At 49.3% G+C, this 16,132-nt stretch overlaps 2 protein-coding genes across 5 annotated transcripts in view; both read left to right on the top strand.

Annotated features, from left to right (window-relative positions):
• GTF2I (general transcription factor IIi) overlaps window positions 1-1,861 on the top strand; it is a 101,477-nt gene extending 99,616 nt beyond the window's left edge. For both annotated transcript variants that reach the window (XM_039562704.1, XM_039562700.1), the window contains one exon: window positions 1,351-1,861. The gene's annotated coding sequence lies outside the window, so the exon portion shown is untranslated. The remainder of the gene's footprint in view (window positions 1-1,350) is intronic.
• A 5,720-nt stretch (window positions 1,862-7,581) lies between these two features.
• Window positions 7,582-15,900, top strand: NCF1 (neutrophil cytosolic factor 1). 3 transcript variants are annotated; one of them, XM_019292087.3, is made up of 11 exons: window positions 7,582-7,770; window positions 8,216-8,296; window positions 8,623-8,698; window positions 9,920-10,085; window positions 10,224-10,279; window positions 10,583-10,705; window positions 11,091-11,198; window positions 12,032-12,149; window positions 12,766-12,873; window positions 14,403-14,545; window positions 15,501-15,900. In XM_019292087.3, exons 1-11 carry the CDS (start codon window positions 7,699-7,701, stop codon window positions 15,515-15,517), a joined length of 1,068 nt encoding a protein of 355 aa, XP_019147632.1. In that variant the 5' UTR covers window positions 7,582-7,698; the 3' UTR covers window positions 15,518-15,900. The 3 variants fall into 3 exon arrangements, with proteins under 3 accessions (XP_019147632.1, XP_019147631.1, XP_010408073.1); XM_019292086.3 differs by having other exon boundaries at window positions 7,583-7,770; window positions 8,216-8,257; window positions 15,437-15,900; XM_010409771.4 differs by having other exon boundaries at window positions 7,585-7,770; window positions 15,437-15,900.
• The last annotated feature ends 232 nt before the right edge of the window (window positions 15,901-16,132 follow it).

Raw genomic sequence — 16,132 nt, 5'->3', positions numbered from 1 at the left:
CTTAGTTCTCACATATAAAATGTTGGATGTTTTGCACTTTCTCATCTAAATACAATATAAAGCACACTGTGTTCAAATTTGTGAGGCAGTCAGTCCTAGAAACGTGGCCTAAAAATTAAAATGTGTGATGGTAATCACATACCTCAGAAGCAGAGCAACTGAAAGCTGAGCTTATTAGTGTTTATGAAAAGCTCTGGTATGGTTGTGTGAAAAAGCATTATTATTCTTGGTAACGCTCATATATTTCCAGATTGTAATTGAGCAGGAAAGCTCTTCAATGTGATTGCAGTATTGTCTGAGCTGGGGACACTCAGTAAAGCTATTAACTGTGATGAGAAACCAACCTCCTTTAAAAGTTTTCTTTCTTTTCTGTTAACTTTTATGAACAGCCTAGTTTAATTTACAATGCCCAAATGTCCAAATCTTTCTCTTACTCTATTTTTAACTTCACTTGTTCCTAAAAATTATGGTTTTGTGGTGGTGGAGAACAATGATAGCAATGCTATCACATCACCAAGTCTAAAATGCTGACCCACATGGTTTGGAGTCCCTGTGCTTCATTCAAAGAAAATGGTAGTACTTCTTCCCATTTCAGTTTTTTGATAATACTGAAACCCAAATATTTTCCTCATTATGCAGCATTTGATAATTCGGCAATTTGATTTGATTGGTATAAAGTTAGATGAAGCATTGGCTAGTGGAGCCTGGGGCCTGTGGGTTTCATTCCTGGCACCATCTAAGGTTTTGGAGCCGAGGGACAGCTTTGGCCAGGGCATGAACACAGCCCAGGACACAGAAGGTGGCATCGGGACAATGAAATGATGTGGTAGAAAGTTGCAGGAACTGACAAACCAGCATCCCAACTGTCTGTGCCCTGAGCATTACAGGCACAGCAATGGTGGTCTTATGAAATCGATGAAGTCTGTGTTGGAGGTATTTGTCATAAAATTGAATGTGGCAGGATACAATATACTACAGAAAAACTTTGATTCGTCATGGGGAGCACTGCAGCCAGTGAGATGTAAAAAACCATCTCGCTTGTCAATTAAAGGTCACAGAAATGTTGTCTGAGCAATGGCTGCACAGTTTGATGCTGCAGTGGTTCAGAGTTTTAGATGCTTTAGGCCATCCACTGAATTTATACTAAAATAAAAATTTGTTCTAAATTCTGACAGAGACCACTCGAGCACACATTTAATCTCACTATTTATTGAGAGCAATGTTCAGCTTCTGTATACTTGCTGAATCTAGGCCTAAAGAACTGGAAAATAGACTACAAACTGCTCATAGTTGTAATAAGACACAAGGCTTCAATGAAACTAACTTATTTTTGTAATTTCTCTTACCTAGTCAGAAGCATCCGGTTCTGAGAAGAGCCTGCTGGGCCTGTCTAGAGCTGTGTAATATAACTGTATAAGAGAAGAATCTTCTATATGAACCTTTTTGTACTATTAGATAGAAATGTCTACTTTTTCAGCAGTTCTGTGAATTGACTTAAAGCAAAGAATGACTGTAGATTTTGAATGTCTGAGTTTACTTTGGAATATATTTTAAGGACTAAATTTGTTGCAGCAATGCTGGGGAGATGACAGGGATTAAAATCAACAGGGACTTAGCTGAGACTGTCTACATTTTCCTATAAAGCTGAATTTCACTGTACCTGAATGCTTTTTTAATGAAAAAATCCTGCGAAGAGTTCAGTTTGTATTCTTTGGGGGGAAAAAAACTCCACATTGATTTTCAGCTATTACTTTAATGGCTAATTGAACAACAGTATCTGTATATTTGAGCTAATTTTTCTGATTATATTTATCACAATTCATATGTTTTTCCTAAATAAAAGATAAACTGGTTCACTTGATGATTAGTATGCATTAATGAGATGGACTGTGAAATGGTCGGTATTCCAGTGTGGGGATTGGGAAGCAACTGAAATGAAACCCCATCATAGTTTGTTCTGTTAATTCAAAGTAGTAAGTGCATGTTACATCAGAGTATCACACAGTTATATATGATGGGTTTGGTCTTGCAGTCCTACCATAGACAATAGTTGTGTGGACTCATGTGAGAGCTTTTCTGCTGAAGGCTGTGGGAGATGCCCATCTGTTCATCCAAAACTAGTTACAGAAAGATGCTACAACCTCCTCTAAATCCTATTATGTCAAAAACTTAGACTATTCTGTGAATACAATTAAATTAAGTCCCCTGTGGCCCTGGTTATGCCTCACAACCTGTAACAGACTTATGTACACCTTTTTTTTTTTAAGTTTCACAAACCATAAGAGATATACAGTTCTGGCTATATGATAATCTCTAAAGATGCAGATTACTTGTAAAGGTATCTCTTTTACTGGCACGAGTTTGGGATGATTGCATAATGCACAAATGGTAAATCATATTCCCTGATGAAGAAATAAAGACCTTTCTGATGTTTTTCATGACTGTCCATGCAGTATACAGTTACGCCTTTTAAATCAAATCAAGTCCTAGCAGTAATTCTGTAGGCAGGTAGAACATGCTGTAGCATGGTTACTTCCTGCCAGCAAAGAATTAAGGTTCAGTCATGCCTTTGAGACAGAAATTCAGCTCTGGGTGGGTGAGGTGGTTGTATCTTCAAGGGAAATTTTGAAGCCTTAAATTCGATTAAGTGCAGTATCTATTCCCTGGGAGCAACCTGAAATACAGCAGGTAAATTCAGAGCAGCACATGTCTGTCATTCTGGAGATAAGGGAGACCTATAGGACATCTGCTTGTGTTTCACAATTGCTCCACACAGATCTAGGTGCTCTCACGTCAATACTGGGACCTTGTGTTGGTGATGTCAGCAGGGGCAGGGTTAGCTCCATGCTGAGGCATTTTGAAAATGCTCATCCTGGTCCTACCTTCCTTCTCTCCAGGTAGGAGCTGGTGGAGGTTGGTGCCATGCTGCCTTCCTGCCTCAGCAGCCATTCCCAGCCCCATGGAATGTGACCACCTGCCATACCTTACCTGTTAACCCAGCCATGTAGGCACTGTCCACATTATAACCTCCAACGCATTTGCCTGCTGATCACTTGAACAGACATGCTCAGTTAATAAACCTCGAGCAGTAGTTTGGGACCAGGTTTCACTCTTGCTTCTGGACATGTTTAGAATGGGGAAATGAGCTAATGCAGCTTTCTCCAGGTTTCAGCTGGCTTGACTTCCTCTTCTGAAAAAGCAGGATGGTTCATCCCTTCTTTACTTGCAGCCTTCTTTAGGAGGCACTTTTTGCACAGCTGCCTGCCCAGCTATCTATTGCTGGTGAAGTTGTTAGTGCTCACTCAAAATGAGAGCAAAGGGTCCCAGCAGAGGAAAATAAATAATTCCAGGGTTTTGCCTTGTCAAGTGTGTAACAGCAGAGTGGCTCTACTGAAACTTTGTATGCAGGAGCTTAAAGAAAAATGAAGTGGAAGTGATTGCAATGGTTTTACTGGAGGGACTGAAGTCCTTACACGGTGTGCATCGTGTCTGGCCCACTGCTGGGTGGGCAGTAGTGCTGATGGGTGCATTGGCACTCAAGGCTGAAGGCTCTTTTTGGTCTCAGACATTTTGAGTTATATCCAGTAGAGAGAAATTAGACCAACAAAATAATTACACCAATATTTATACCTTCCAAATACCAATTTTATATTAAGAAATTATCTACCTATAGTCCTAACAATTAGCAGACTTTTGAGATGTTGACCACGTATGAAAATCTCACTCATTTTCAAACTAGTAGTACATGAGATGTGCCCTAAAAAGCATTGGCTGTACTAATAAATAAATAAATAAATAAAATTCCAACAACTTACCAGAGCTCTGACTAATTTTTGTCCCAGTAGACAAGGTTTGTGGTGATGAAGAAGCAGACGAGTATTTATTTCTCATGTTTTACTGAACTTTAAAAGCCGGTCCTGTGCAGCGGACTGTCTCCTTTCTCTTAAATGGGAATTTTGGATCCAAGTAGTGTAGGATTCAGGGTGTCCATGGTGGAACTGGGCATTCCTTGGATATGGCACCCTGGCTTTTCTCACAGCATAACCACCAGCTGACGTCCAATATCTCTGTGATGCAGTTGCTGGCCAGTGTTTTTCTCTTGGGATTTGAAGTTTTCCACATATAAAATTCAAACCTTTCCTCTTTTGTTTCTTTTCATACCTGTCCTGTCAGAGACCCACAGCCAAGGAAGAGGGTAGGCTCTCATTTCTGTGATTGTTTAATAGCTGTCTGCTATCAGTGACATAAGACAGGCCTCCCTTGGCTCTGTAATGAATTAAGCTGAAATTTAAACTACTAAAAATCAAAAATTTAATTTTGAACAAAGATCAGGGTGGCATTCGTTCCATCAACTCTTATATCCTAAGAGGTTTTGGTACTAATTTTGGGTGGAGCAGTGCCAAAAAGAGGATAGTCCATTTGCCTGAGAAACTCTTAAACTTCAGCACTCCATCTTCAACAACCTTGACTGAAATCTATCCTCTGAAGTCCTCCTCCAAAGCAGTGAGGCCTTGCTGAGAGTGCTGCTACCAGCTTGCTCTGGAGGACATGGATCTTCTCCATCTCTCTCAAAATGGGGTCCTGTGTTCAGATCCCAGCCTTGTTTCCCAAAATGTGAATCAGTTCATGAACTCAGTAAACTTACATTGTGGTTTGACACTGGCCAGATGCCAGGCACCCACAAAAGTCACTCACTCGCCTTCCCCTGCCACAGCTGGGCAGAGGAGAGAGAAGAATTTAATGAAGGGTTCATGAGTTGAGATAAGGACTGGGAGAAAACACTTCAAGGGCAAAACAGGCTCAGCTTAGAGGTACAAAGTGAATTTGTTGCTAACAAAATCAGAGGGGGATAATGAGAAGTAAAATAAGTCCTTAAAGACACCTCCCCCCCCCCCCCCCCCCCCCCCCCCTCCTTCCCACCAACAGTGCAGGGAGACAGTGCAGGGGGTTTGGTCAGTTCGTCACTCAAGATCTCCTCTGCTGCTCAAGGAGAGGAGTCCTTCCCCTGTGAGACAGTTCTTCGTGAACTTCAATGTGGTTCCAATCTCACGAGCACCAGTCCTCCCAAAACTGCTGCAAGCGTGGGTCCCTCCCACGGGCACACAGCCCCCCAAAACTGCTGCAGTGTGAGTCCCTCCCACGGGCACACAGCCCCCCAAAACTGCTGCAACGTGAGTCCCTCCCACGGGCACACAGCCCCCCAAAACTGCTGCGCCGGGGGTCTCTCTTCCACGGGGTGCAGCCCTCCAAGGCCAGGCTGCTCCAGCCTGGGAGCGGGGCCCTCTCTCTCCACCAGGTCTCCCACTGGATCCCAGCCTCCTCCAGGCATCCCCCGCTCTGGCACAAGCACCTCCCCCAGGGGCTGCGGGTGGATCTCTGCATCCCATGTAGACCCAGGGGCTGCAGGGCACAGCTGCTTCACCATGGGCTGCACCACGGCCGGCAGAGGAATCGGCTCCAGCACCTGGAGCACCTCCTCCCCCTCCTTCTGCACTGACCTTGGTGTCTCCATGTTGTTGTTCCTCACATGTTCTCACCTCCTCTTCTCTGGCTGGAATTAAAACTGCGCCACTACCTTTGCTTTGATTTATTCTTAAATCTGTTACCACAGAGACGTTACCATCATCTCTAATTGGCCCAGGTTTGGCCAGTGCCATGTCCATCTTCAGAGCCATCAGAGACTGGCTCTGCTGGACATGGTGGAAGCTTCTAGCAGCTTCTCACAGAAGCCACCTCCATGGCCCCCCTGCTACCTACCAAAAACCAGGCCGTGCAAAACCAACACAGCTTGTTTGGATGGGATGTTCCTCTTGGAACAGATGGAGGACTCTTCTAAAATCATGCTTCTTGACATGTATTAGCTGTGAGACATTTGATGGAACGCTCAGCAGTGTATCACACGGAGTTACAGGTGGTGTTTCGCTGTGAACTTCACTGAAAGTGGCATCTAAAACCTCTCAGTTCTCACATCACAAGATGAGAAATGAGGAAACAGGAAGAAGCATGTGAATTAAGTGGTTTCCAGTAATATACTGTCTGTAATGCAGTTTTAAATTTAGTACAAACAATTGTAATTATGAAATAAGCTTTTATGACAAAGTTTATGGTGTTCTGAATAAGCAGCAGTTATCTGGTGACTAACAGAGCAGAATCCAAACAGCCCTGGATGGATCTTTTTTAATGTCTGTGGTTGTGTAATTTTGCCTTGCATATAGGGAAGTCCCCATGTTAAAATAATAAGAAACAGAATGTAAATGACCATTTACTATTGCGCAGCTGCAAGTACCACACCCAAGTTCCAGGGGAGGGCTACGGTTAGTATTTGATGTTTTTAATGCAGCCAGAGCAAGCTTTTGTCTTTACAATCTACTAAGGGCATTGGGCTGATGCTGTGCTGGTGTCAGTAGGGAGAGCCCCTGTGAGCTCTGTGGTGGTTTGGGACTGCTGCCTCTCTGCCCAAGGCATCTCTGCTCCTGGCTGAGCATGGGGCTGGGTTTGCTCTAGCACCCAGCTCATGGTAACGTGCTGGCCTGCTGGGGACATTAGCTGCGCTCGGGCACACGCTTCCAGACGGGATGGAGCACAGAGTCAGGGATGGAGCTGAGTGTTCACAGCTGGCTGGAGCTGGGCTCCTCCAAGGATCCTGTGGAGAGCAGGTCCTGGCTCTGTCAGGTGACTGCCCACCTCTGGTGCCCATTGTAATTGAGGGTGCCCTTTGAGGGGACAGAAGTGCTCCCGGGTACGCCTTTGATGGCAAGCAGTGTGGGATTGATCCCTGCAGCTCTCACATCCCTTCAGGTCTTTCTGCTCAGGACTGAGGATGGACAATGAGAAGGAGATGGATGCAGTTGGTGCACTGGCATTTCAGAAGGGCTTAGCAAGGGACTCTCCTGCTCTCGCAGCAGGACGCAGGGGTCTGTCTCTAGCCCACTCTGGGGTTTCCCTATGCCTGGAGTCCCCTCCCATTCAGGCCTGTGCCCAGGTAAGGTGTTGAGCAGGGCTGGGACTGGCTCAGGTCCTCGGGGGCTCCTCATGGGAGCCTTCTGGTGGCAGATTTTGGGGGAGCTGCAAGTGACTGAAAGGACATGGTGATGCAAGGGGAGGAGCTCTTGCACGCTGAGCCCATGGCTGCCCCATCCTGCCTGTGCTGTGCCCCAGATTCTCGACCTGCCATTTCCAGCCTCACAGAAGACAGTATTGCCATTCCTGGGGCTCAGGGAGTGTGTTACATGCTTCATTCAGCCCTTCCATCTCTGATAGAGAGGGTAAAGGTGTCTCTGGCTGTCACTGCCAAGGCACTTGTCCTTAACCCTCTGCTGCAGCACCCTGTGCCTTCAGGGGCCAACATCAGCAGTCAGGAGTCCTTTGGATATCAGGGCAGCCAGCCTGGCCCTCAGCCTTCACTGTCCTCTGATTCCAGAGGTGCCTTCAGGTTATCCCAGAGGCCTCCCAGCTCACCTCCTCCCCAGTCCTGGAGCCACTGGAGGGACTGAGCTGGGAACTTGCCATGGGAAACACCGACTCAGTACAAACCACAGCGGGTAAACGATTACGGGTGCGATTGCAGCGGGAGTTCCGCTTCCCCAGGGCTTTAAGACAAAGCAGAGCTGTGCGAGGGCAGAGGGGAGGGGAGAGCACCCAGACACCCAGACAGGCAGGAGCAGGGTCTGGAGTAGAATATTGCGGGCAGGAGCAGCAATGGGGGACACCTTCATCCGGCACATCGAACTGCTGGGCTACGAGAAAAGGTTTTTCCCCAGCCAGCACTATGTGAGTACTCAGCAGCATTCTGGCAAGTGAGGACTGTGGGCTGGCCAACAAATTTCCTTAGACAAATGTGACTGAGGGCCTAAAAGCTTCCTTTTTAGGGGGTCATGGCTGATACCATGAGCTGGAGGCAGCCAGAGACTAAAATGTACTGAACATACAAGACTTCGGGCACCTCCTTTGCAAGCTGTTGGTTACTTTGCAGGCTTAGAAAGGTCTTTTTCCTCTTTGTTTGCCACCCACTTGCATGTTTCCATCCCCCTCCGTCCCTGCCAAGCTCCCCTAGTGCCCGTTTGTTTGCTGGCAAGTCAGAGCTACTTGCATTGGGGTGGTGGAATGAAAACATTGAGTTTTATCTGAAACTGGACCATCCACAGGGCTCCCCGGACACAGTGGGGTGTGGGGTCCCACTTGCCTGCAGAACTGCAGCCTCTGCTTTGTCCCTCAGGTCTACATGTTCCTGGTGAAGTGGAATGACCTCTCCGAAAAGGTCGTCTACCGCCGCTTTACTGAAATATATGAGTTCCACGTGAGTCCTCCCGGGACACGTGGGCCAGGGGGTGGGGGGGTGGAAGGAGGGTGAATTCCATCTGAAATTGCCTTAAAGCAAACCTGGTTCAAAAGAGGCTTCTGGGTCCAGTCCTTCAATCTCTTTTGCCCCTTGAAGGTGGGAGCCATTGGCTCTGTGTCCCTGGGCAGGTTTCTCCCAGTGCCGAGGTGTGGGATCCAGCCAACACATGCTAGTGGCAGCAGGGCGAGCACCAGGAAAGGAGGCAAGCTAGGGGCAGAGGAGTGGATGTCACAGAGTGTTCCCCTGGTGCCATCCTCACTGTCATGCCTGGCTCTGCTCTGCAGAAAGCGCTGAAGGAGATGTTCCCCATTGAATCCGGGGACATCAACATAGAGAACCGGATCATCCCGCATTTGCCAGGTGAGGGGCAAGCACCGTGGCTGGGGGGTGAATAGAAATTGCAGCTAGCTGGGAAATTCCCTGGTGGGTTGAGCTGTGCTGGCTGCCTTCCATCAGGTGCATGGTGCAGTATTTCCTGTACACCAGGCTTGAAATCAAAACCCCAGAAAGGTCTGAGCAGTGGCAGTGGTTCCTCCAAACACTCAGCAGCCCTGCAGACCCTGTCCTTCCTCTCTAAAGACGGCACCCCAGAAGCACGTCCAGAAGCATCAGCTGTGACCTCTGGCTGGTGCAAAGTGTCTGGCTTTGGGGAGGCTGAACTGAGTGGAGCTGAGCTGAGCCCTCCTTTGGTGACACCATTACTGGGGTTGGCTTAATGTCCTTATGGAAACACAGATACTTTGTAAGAGGAAACAATGCAATATGTCTTCAATGACAGGGAATGAACTCCTGATCCAAACAGCTGACACTTTGTTCCCAAACAAGGTGCATGTCAGAAAACTTCCCCATTTTATTTAATTTCCTGCTTTAAAGGAGGCAGAAGGGAGCCTGAGAAAGAGCTACAGGTGTGGTCGACATCTCTGGAGGAGGAGTAAGCCTGCACTATGCAGCAGTGTGGGTGCCACTCTGGGGGGGCTCTGTTGCAGCTGGACTAACACCACCACCGTGCTGAGCCTCTTCCAGCGTGCTGCCTCCACCATGCTGGGGTTGTTCATGCTTATTCCATTTGAGGAACTGAGAGCACTGGGGACCAGACAGCTGTCAGACTGCTGGGGGGGCATGGGGTGCCACCGACTGCACAAAAGCACCCCCATCATGCGGTTCAGTACTGCTGGGGGTCAGGATTGCCAGCAGTATTTTAGAGCTCTGGGGTCAAGAACACCATGACCAGTGGGATGGGAGGATAAGCATAGCTCCTCAGCTGCAGGCTGATTCCCGAGCCCCTTCTGGTGCCCCGGTGCCTCTGCTGTATTTGTGGCCCAGCAGTTGGGCTTAGTCTGAACACACATGTAGGAGTTACCCTAAAACTGACGTGGGGTCAAACAGGATCATTTCTGGGCTTGCATGAGCTGTGCTCCCTCAGGTGTTCACCTTATTGGCACAATGCAGCCATGCAGCACCTTGGGGCCAGACCCACTTGTTTTCAGGGCAAAATTAATGATTCAGAGCAGCATGCTTGGGAAAGTACTAAAAACAAGGCTCTCTGTCTGCTTTTTCTGAGCCCTTTTTCCTCTCCCACAGCCCCAAAGTGGTTTGATGGGCAGCGCTCAACTGAGAACAGGCAGGGCACACTGGCCGAGTACTGCTACACACTGATCAATCTACCCCACAAGATCTCTCGGTGCCTTCATGTGGTCAGCTTCTTCAAGGTCCGTCATGATGACATGAACCCTGTCACAGACAGCCAGTGAGTCCAGCTGCATGCTATTTTGAGGGAAATCCTGCATTCCTGGCCTTGGGTGCTGGCAGTAGCCTGCAGGAAGGGTGTCACTGCTGATGGATAGAGGTGGTTGGCATTGAGCTGCCTTTGCTCTGACCTGTCTAGGATCAAGAAGCCTGAGGTCTTCCTCCTGCCAAAGGATTCCAAGAAAAACCCCACTGGTAAGAGGTCTCAGAGGGCTGCAAGTGGCTGCCTTGGCAGCAGCAAAGCCTGCTGGGGATGGGGTTGCCATCCTATGGCAGATACCCTCATCAAGGGCATGATCGCTGTCCCAGAGCTGCAGCTGCGGGGAAGCCAAATCCTCAGGGGGAATGAATCTCTGTCCTGAAATCCAACTGGTTTGGGGCTGAAAGAGGCTGGGAAGGCAGTTTGGGCTGTCCTGGGGCTGCTTTTGGCCTGCCTGAAATAGGGTGTTTCTGGGTTGGGGGCCGGAGGAGGGAAAATCCATCACTTCTCCCATGCAGACATCACAGGCCCCATTGTCCTGCAAACGTACCGAGCCATCGCTGACTATGAGAAGAGTTCCACATCTGAGATGTCTCTCAAAGCTGGGGACATGGTAGATGTCGTGGAGAAGAGCGAGAACGGTATGTGTCCATCCCTCTGGAGGGCTCCTGAGGGCCAGCCTCCTCCCTGCGACAATTTCAGCAGGAATGAGTACTGCCCTTGCATCTTGTGTCCCAACACAGCATGTGAGCTAGTTATGGCAGTGAAGGCTGAAGGATGAGGGGCAGTTCTAGAAAGCTGTGCAACATCTTGGCCATGCCTCAGCCTGTGAGGCTTTCTGCCCAGCAGGAACAGGATGAACTGGTCAAGTTCTCTGGCTGCACCCTGTCAACAGAGACTGGCCCCAGCACTGTCCCTTCAACAGTGACAGGACATGGAGATGCCTGCACCAGCCCTGGCCGGGACAGACCTGGTGCCAGTCCCCACAACACTCTCTGCTCTTGCCCATGGGTGCTTTCCTTGCAGGCTGGTGGTTTTGTCAACTGAAGAATAAACGAGGCTGGGTCCCTGCTGCCTATCTGGAGCCAATGGATGGTCCCGATGAGTCTGAAGAGCAGGAGCCTAACTATGCAGGTAAAAAGCTGGGGTGACCAGGGTGTGTGTCAGAGCACAACCTGCTGCAGCTCTCCACTGAGCTGGCTCACTGCAAAGCTGGGCAATTCAGACTGAGCAGGATCACTGGGCAGAGAGATGCTGCTGTAGGAACGGCCAGGAGGGATAAATCTCATGGCTTGGTGCTTCAGTGTCAGCCTTGGGAGCTTCCCATGACCTGCAACTCAGCATTAGATTTGTGTTTTGGCAGATCACAGATGTGCATCTTTACCCAGTGGCCATGCTGAGCTGGCTGGGTGAAGGCTGAGGTGCTGGCTTAACAGAACAGCACGGTGCAGCATCCAAATCAGGGGCAGGCGTTCTCGAGGTCTTCGCCTCTGTGCTGTCCTTGTCAGGGCCCAGCCCCACTCCCTGCCCCGTGCATTGCCCTGCCATGACAGCAGGGCTTTATCATGTGGAGCAGAGGGAGGATCCTGCAGACTTGTGCCAATTGCTCAACAGGCTTCAGCTTTGTGGGTTTCACAACTCTGGAACAGGCTCTATTAGCACAACACTTCCTTCTGCCTTATTTCACCACTCACATTCTGAACACACTTTCCAGCAGAGATAGGTGTGCTTCCTCTGCTTACACCCAAAAACTTTCTTCTGGAAAGATGGTGAAGGGGCTGGGATGAGCCATAGGCAATGTCAAGACTGGGGGAAGTCTGAATCCAAACCTGAAGCACCCTGAGCCTTGCCTAAAATACAGGGTGCTTCCTAATGCTCTGGTGCCTCCTCTTTTCAGTGGCTGGGGAGGTTGAGCCCCCGTCCCTGGGGTGTAAGCACATGATCCACCGTCCCCATTTTGTGTGTAGGTGAGGCATACATGGTCTGGAAAAGCTACACTGCTGTGGAAGAGGATGAGCTGACCCTCAAGGAGGGCGATACCATTGAAGTCATCCACAAGCTTCTTGATGGCTGGTGGGTCATCAGGTGAGAGCTGCCAAGAACGGGTCAGGCAAGCAGCATTCAGGCAGAGGGACGGGAGCAGCCCTGGTTCTCCACATCAGGGCCTTGAAAGCCATGGCCTCTTTGGTGTCACTGCCCAGCACTTCCTTTTGCAGGGCTGCTTCTCACAGCCTGTTCTTTGCCAAATGTTAAACATTGCAGCTGGAGATTCCTCTGCTGAGACCTTCAGAAATATCCAAGAAGGAGGAAGATGGGGGAAAAAAAAGCATGTTATTTTGGCTCTAATTGTTCTGGCACATTTTGCTTTGCAAAACCTCAACTTTCATCCCAGCTGCGAGAAACATGAGAGGTAACCCACATGGCACCAGCGGGGGACAGGCATGAGCCATGGATCATGGAATGTCCTGAGTTGGAAGAGTTCAAGGCCAGGTTGGACGGGGCTTGGAACAGTTCCCTGTTCTAGGGAAAGGTGTCCCTGCCTGTGGCAGTGGATTGGAATGAGGTCCTTTAAGGTCCCTTCCAAACAATCCATTCTGGGATTCTGTGACCACCCACCAGAATGATCAAATCTCTCTCCTGGATTGAGGAAGTGGTTGCAGAGTCACGACTGCAACTGATGTAGCTTTGTGTTGCACTGCAGGAAGGATGAAACCACAGGTTATTACCCTGCCATGTACCTGCAGAAAGCCGGGGAGGTGAACACCTCTGTGAAGAGTGAGCAGAGGAACCGGAGTGCTCCTCCACGGAGGTAGGAGAAGCTCTGTGTACAGGGCAGAAGAACATCTCCCTCTTCCTTGAGAGAGATGAAATTAAACCAGACAGGTTGTTGTGGTGTCACCTGCTTGCCCTGTCAATGAGGAACTGCCTGGAGAAATGTAAGCAGGGCAAAGACAGACCAGGACTGTCCTTCCACCAGCTCTGTGCTCCCTAACTCCCACAGGCACCCCGGCATTGCTGATGCAGGGCTCCATGATCCTTGCTCCAACAGGTCCTCCCATCAGGTGTATTTCTCCTTGTCCTTCTGCAAAGTTTCTTTTCTGGGCTAATTTTATTTTCAAATTGGCTGTTTTCTTATTTCCTAAGTGTGCGCACTGAATCTTTCAGAGGCAAGGAGAGATTTGACTAAATGGAGCTGCCAAGTGGCCTAATCTAATGGGAGGATTTGAGCTAATGTAAGGGATTTTATTTTGAGTAAAAAGATAAAAAGCAATAACTCATGAATTCCAATGCAAAAAGAATGGCTAAAAAGGGCAGATCTTGCTGCTATCTCTTTTTTCTGCAAGAAGACACATCAGGCTTGCTATAAAGTCTCTCCAAATCCAGTTTTGCTGGAGCATGGATTGCATGTGAGACAGTGTAAAATGGTCCAGATCCATCTATTTGAACACAATGATGGTTGCTGATAGCCTTGGGGGAGATGAGGTGGCCTGTTCCAAGGACAGTGGCTTGTCACCCTGCCATGGTGACTGCTGCCTCTGTGGCACTGGCAGCCAGGCCAAGCCCTGTTGCAAAGGTTGCCATAACCTGCTGTTACAGGCAAGAGCTTTGCTATGACATGGGGTATGTGCTCAGACCAGGAAGGGGCTGAAGGAAGAGAGGCACATTTCTTTGAGAAGAGCAGGAGGACAATGCCATGGGGAGGACATCAGGAGCCACCTCACCCCTGCCATGGTACTGAAGACAAAGCAGGGGCCTCTGTCTGCCTGCCCAGGGACGGTCCCCAATGCTGGGAGTTCCCCTGTAGCAGCCCCATGCTGCTCAGCCCTTCACTACTCTCAGTAGTTTCTCTCCTGTGGGTTTAACACTGCACATCCAGGTGCACACTGACACACGCCCCATACTCCATTCCCCTGTATCTCACCCTTGAGCATCAGGGAGCCATGCCAAACCCCACACCAGGGACCTCAGTTTTGTAGCCAGGATAGGTGCTGTATGTTCCTTCATCAAAGAGCTATAGATCACACCTGGGGCTTTCTTGGATAAAACTCATGCCCATCTCATCCTTCCAGTCTTATGCCCAATCTTCCTCCCTATCATTACTTTCCAGACTTGTGCTCAGGGTTTGCCCATCAGTGTTTGCTTCCAAAGCACCATCCAGCTGCCTCTGAACATGTTGTCTCACTGATGGCTGCCCTCAAGGGCTGGCATCCACCAGGCAAAACCCAAAAGCAGAAACTGGGGTTTGGGTGAAGCAGAGGAGGAAGTGTGGGGAAAGAAGTGTGTTGTGTGAGAGCTGCCAGCATGAAAACTGCAAGTTTTGTTTCTCACTCCTCGCAGATCCACCATCCGAAATGTGAAGAGCATCCACAAGCAGGGCCGGAAGCAGATCAGCCAGGAGACCTATAGGAGGAACAGCAAGAAGTACATCCAGAACCAGCGGAACCTGCGGGGAAATTCCCAGAACAAGGCCAATGTTATTGGTAAGTGTCAATGGAACTGGAATCCTGCAGGCATGGCCCATGCCCCCCACCAGTGCTGGCAGCTGGAGCAGGATGGCACGCTGAGGTCGCACCATGCCCATCTGCCCTTTTCCTATGGGGAAAGTCTGTGCATGGAGATGTTTCTTTCAGTGAGGTTTCTTACTCCTGGCTATAGGTGAGACAGAGCAGAATATGGTCCTGGAAGGAGGTCAGCCCATATTTGGGACCTGTGCTTTCCTTTGTGCACCCAACCTCCCCCATGGTGCCATTACCATTGCAATTGCCATGCATGTTAGCTGTCAGCAGAGCCCCCAGAAGGAAGTGTTGCATGAAGAATCATAGAATTACAGAATTTGGTTTGGTAGGAAGGGACCTTAAAGACCAATTCATTCCAAGCTTCCACTTGATCAGGTTGCTCCAAGCCTCATCCAACCTAGCCTTGAACATTTCCAGGCACAGAGCAGCCACAGTTTCTTCGGGCAACCTCTGCCTCACTACCTTCACAGGGAAGAATTTTTTCCTAATATTTAATCTAACCCTGGCCTCTGTCAATGTGAAGCCATTGCCCCTTGTCCTGCCAGTTCAGGCCCTTGTAAAAAGCCTCTCTTCATGAAGAAGGAGAGGGGTAGACATTGAGGTATACCCTTTAGATCTGGTAGTCCCCATGACCTTCCCAGACCTAAAGATTGGCTTCCCCTTAGCAGAGTTCCCAGCTGGGCACTGGTGGGCCCATCCTGAAACCATAACCTGCAGGAAGACCATTTACATGCAGCAGGGACAGGAGAAGAGGCAGGAGCTTTGGTGGCCATTATGTAAGAAGCTGCTGAATGTTCATGAGGGTGGTGTGTGGTGAAGAGCTCTGACCCATCTGGACATCTTCTTTACTTGCAGTTGAGAAAAATGAGCCAGAGGGCAACAAACCCAAGGCTCAACCTGCTGTTCCTCCCCGTCCCAGCAAAGACCTTATCCTGAACCGCTGCACTGAGAGCACACGGAAGAAGATCCTGTGAGGATCCTGTGAGCCCCCACACCATCCACCCAATGCTTCATCTCCTCCAGCTCCTGCGCAGCTAGGGCTCGGAGCCAGACCAGGGATCCAGGTGGTTCTGGCAGCCACCACAGGCCAGGGAGGTTGCTGGCCGTACCAGCCCAGCACAGCACCCATCCTCATCCTCCATCTCGGCCAGCCCAAGGTGGTGTCCTGATGGCACTATAAGGAAGGACCAACCCTGCTCTACCATCTCCTTACAGCCACCAAGAGTCCTCATCTCTAGATGCCCTTCTATCACCTCTTTATATTTTGAATTATTTTTGTGGTTTTCATCAATAAAGTAGAAAGTCTTGGTAGACCCTGAGGAGCAGTGTGGGCGTGGCAGCGGGAAAGGTGTTTCTCCTGGGCAGATCTTGCAAAAGATGCTGGCAGTGAGGAAATTTAGTTTGGGGGATGAAAGGACAGCAGCTTCCTCCTGGAAGTTGGTTGCTTGGCTCCCTCAAGAGGAAAGCGAGGGCTTGATGTTGGGATAGGGCTGCTTCACACAGGGAGTATGGTGGGACGGCAGGATTTGGCTGCCACCACAGCCAGCCCTG

The sequence above is a fragment of the Corvus cornix genome, chromosome 19 (genome assembly GCF_000738735.6).
Source record: "Corvus cornix cornix isolate S_Up_H32 chromosome 19, ASM73873v5, whole genome shotgun sequence".
Lineage (NCBI taxonomy): Eukaryota > Metazoa > Chordata > Aves > Passeriformes > Corvidae > Corvus > Corvus cornix.
The sequence above is the reverse complement of the archived record's forward strand: the minus strand, read 5'-3'. Positions and strand labels throughout refer to the sequence as shown.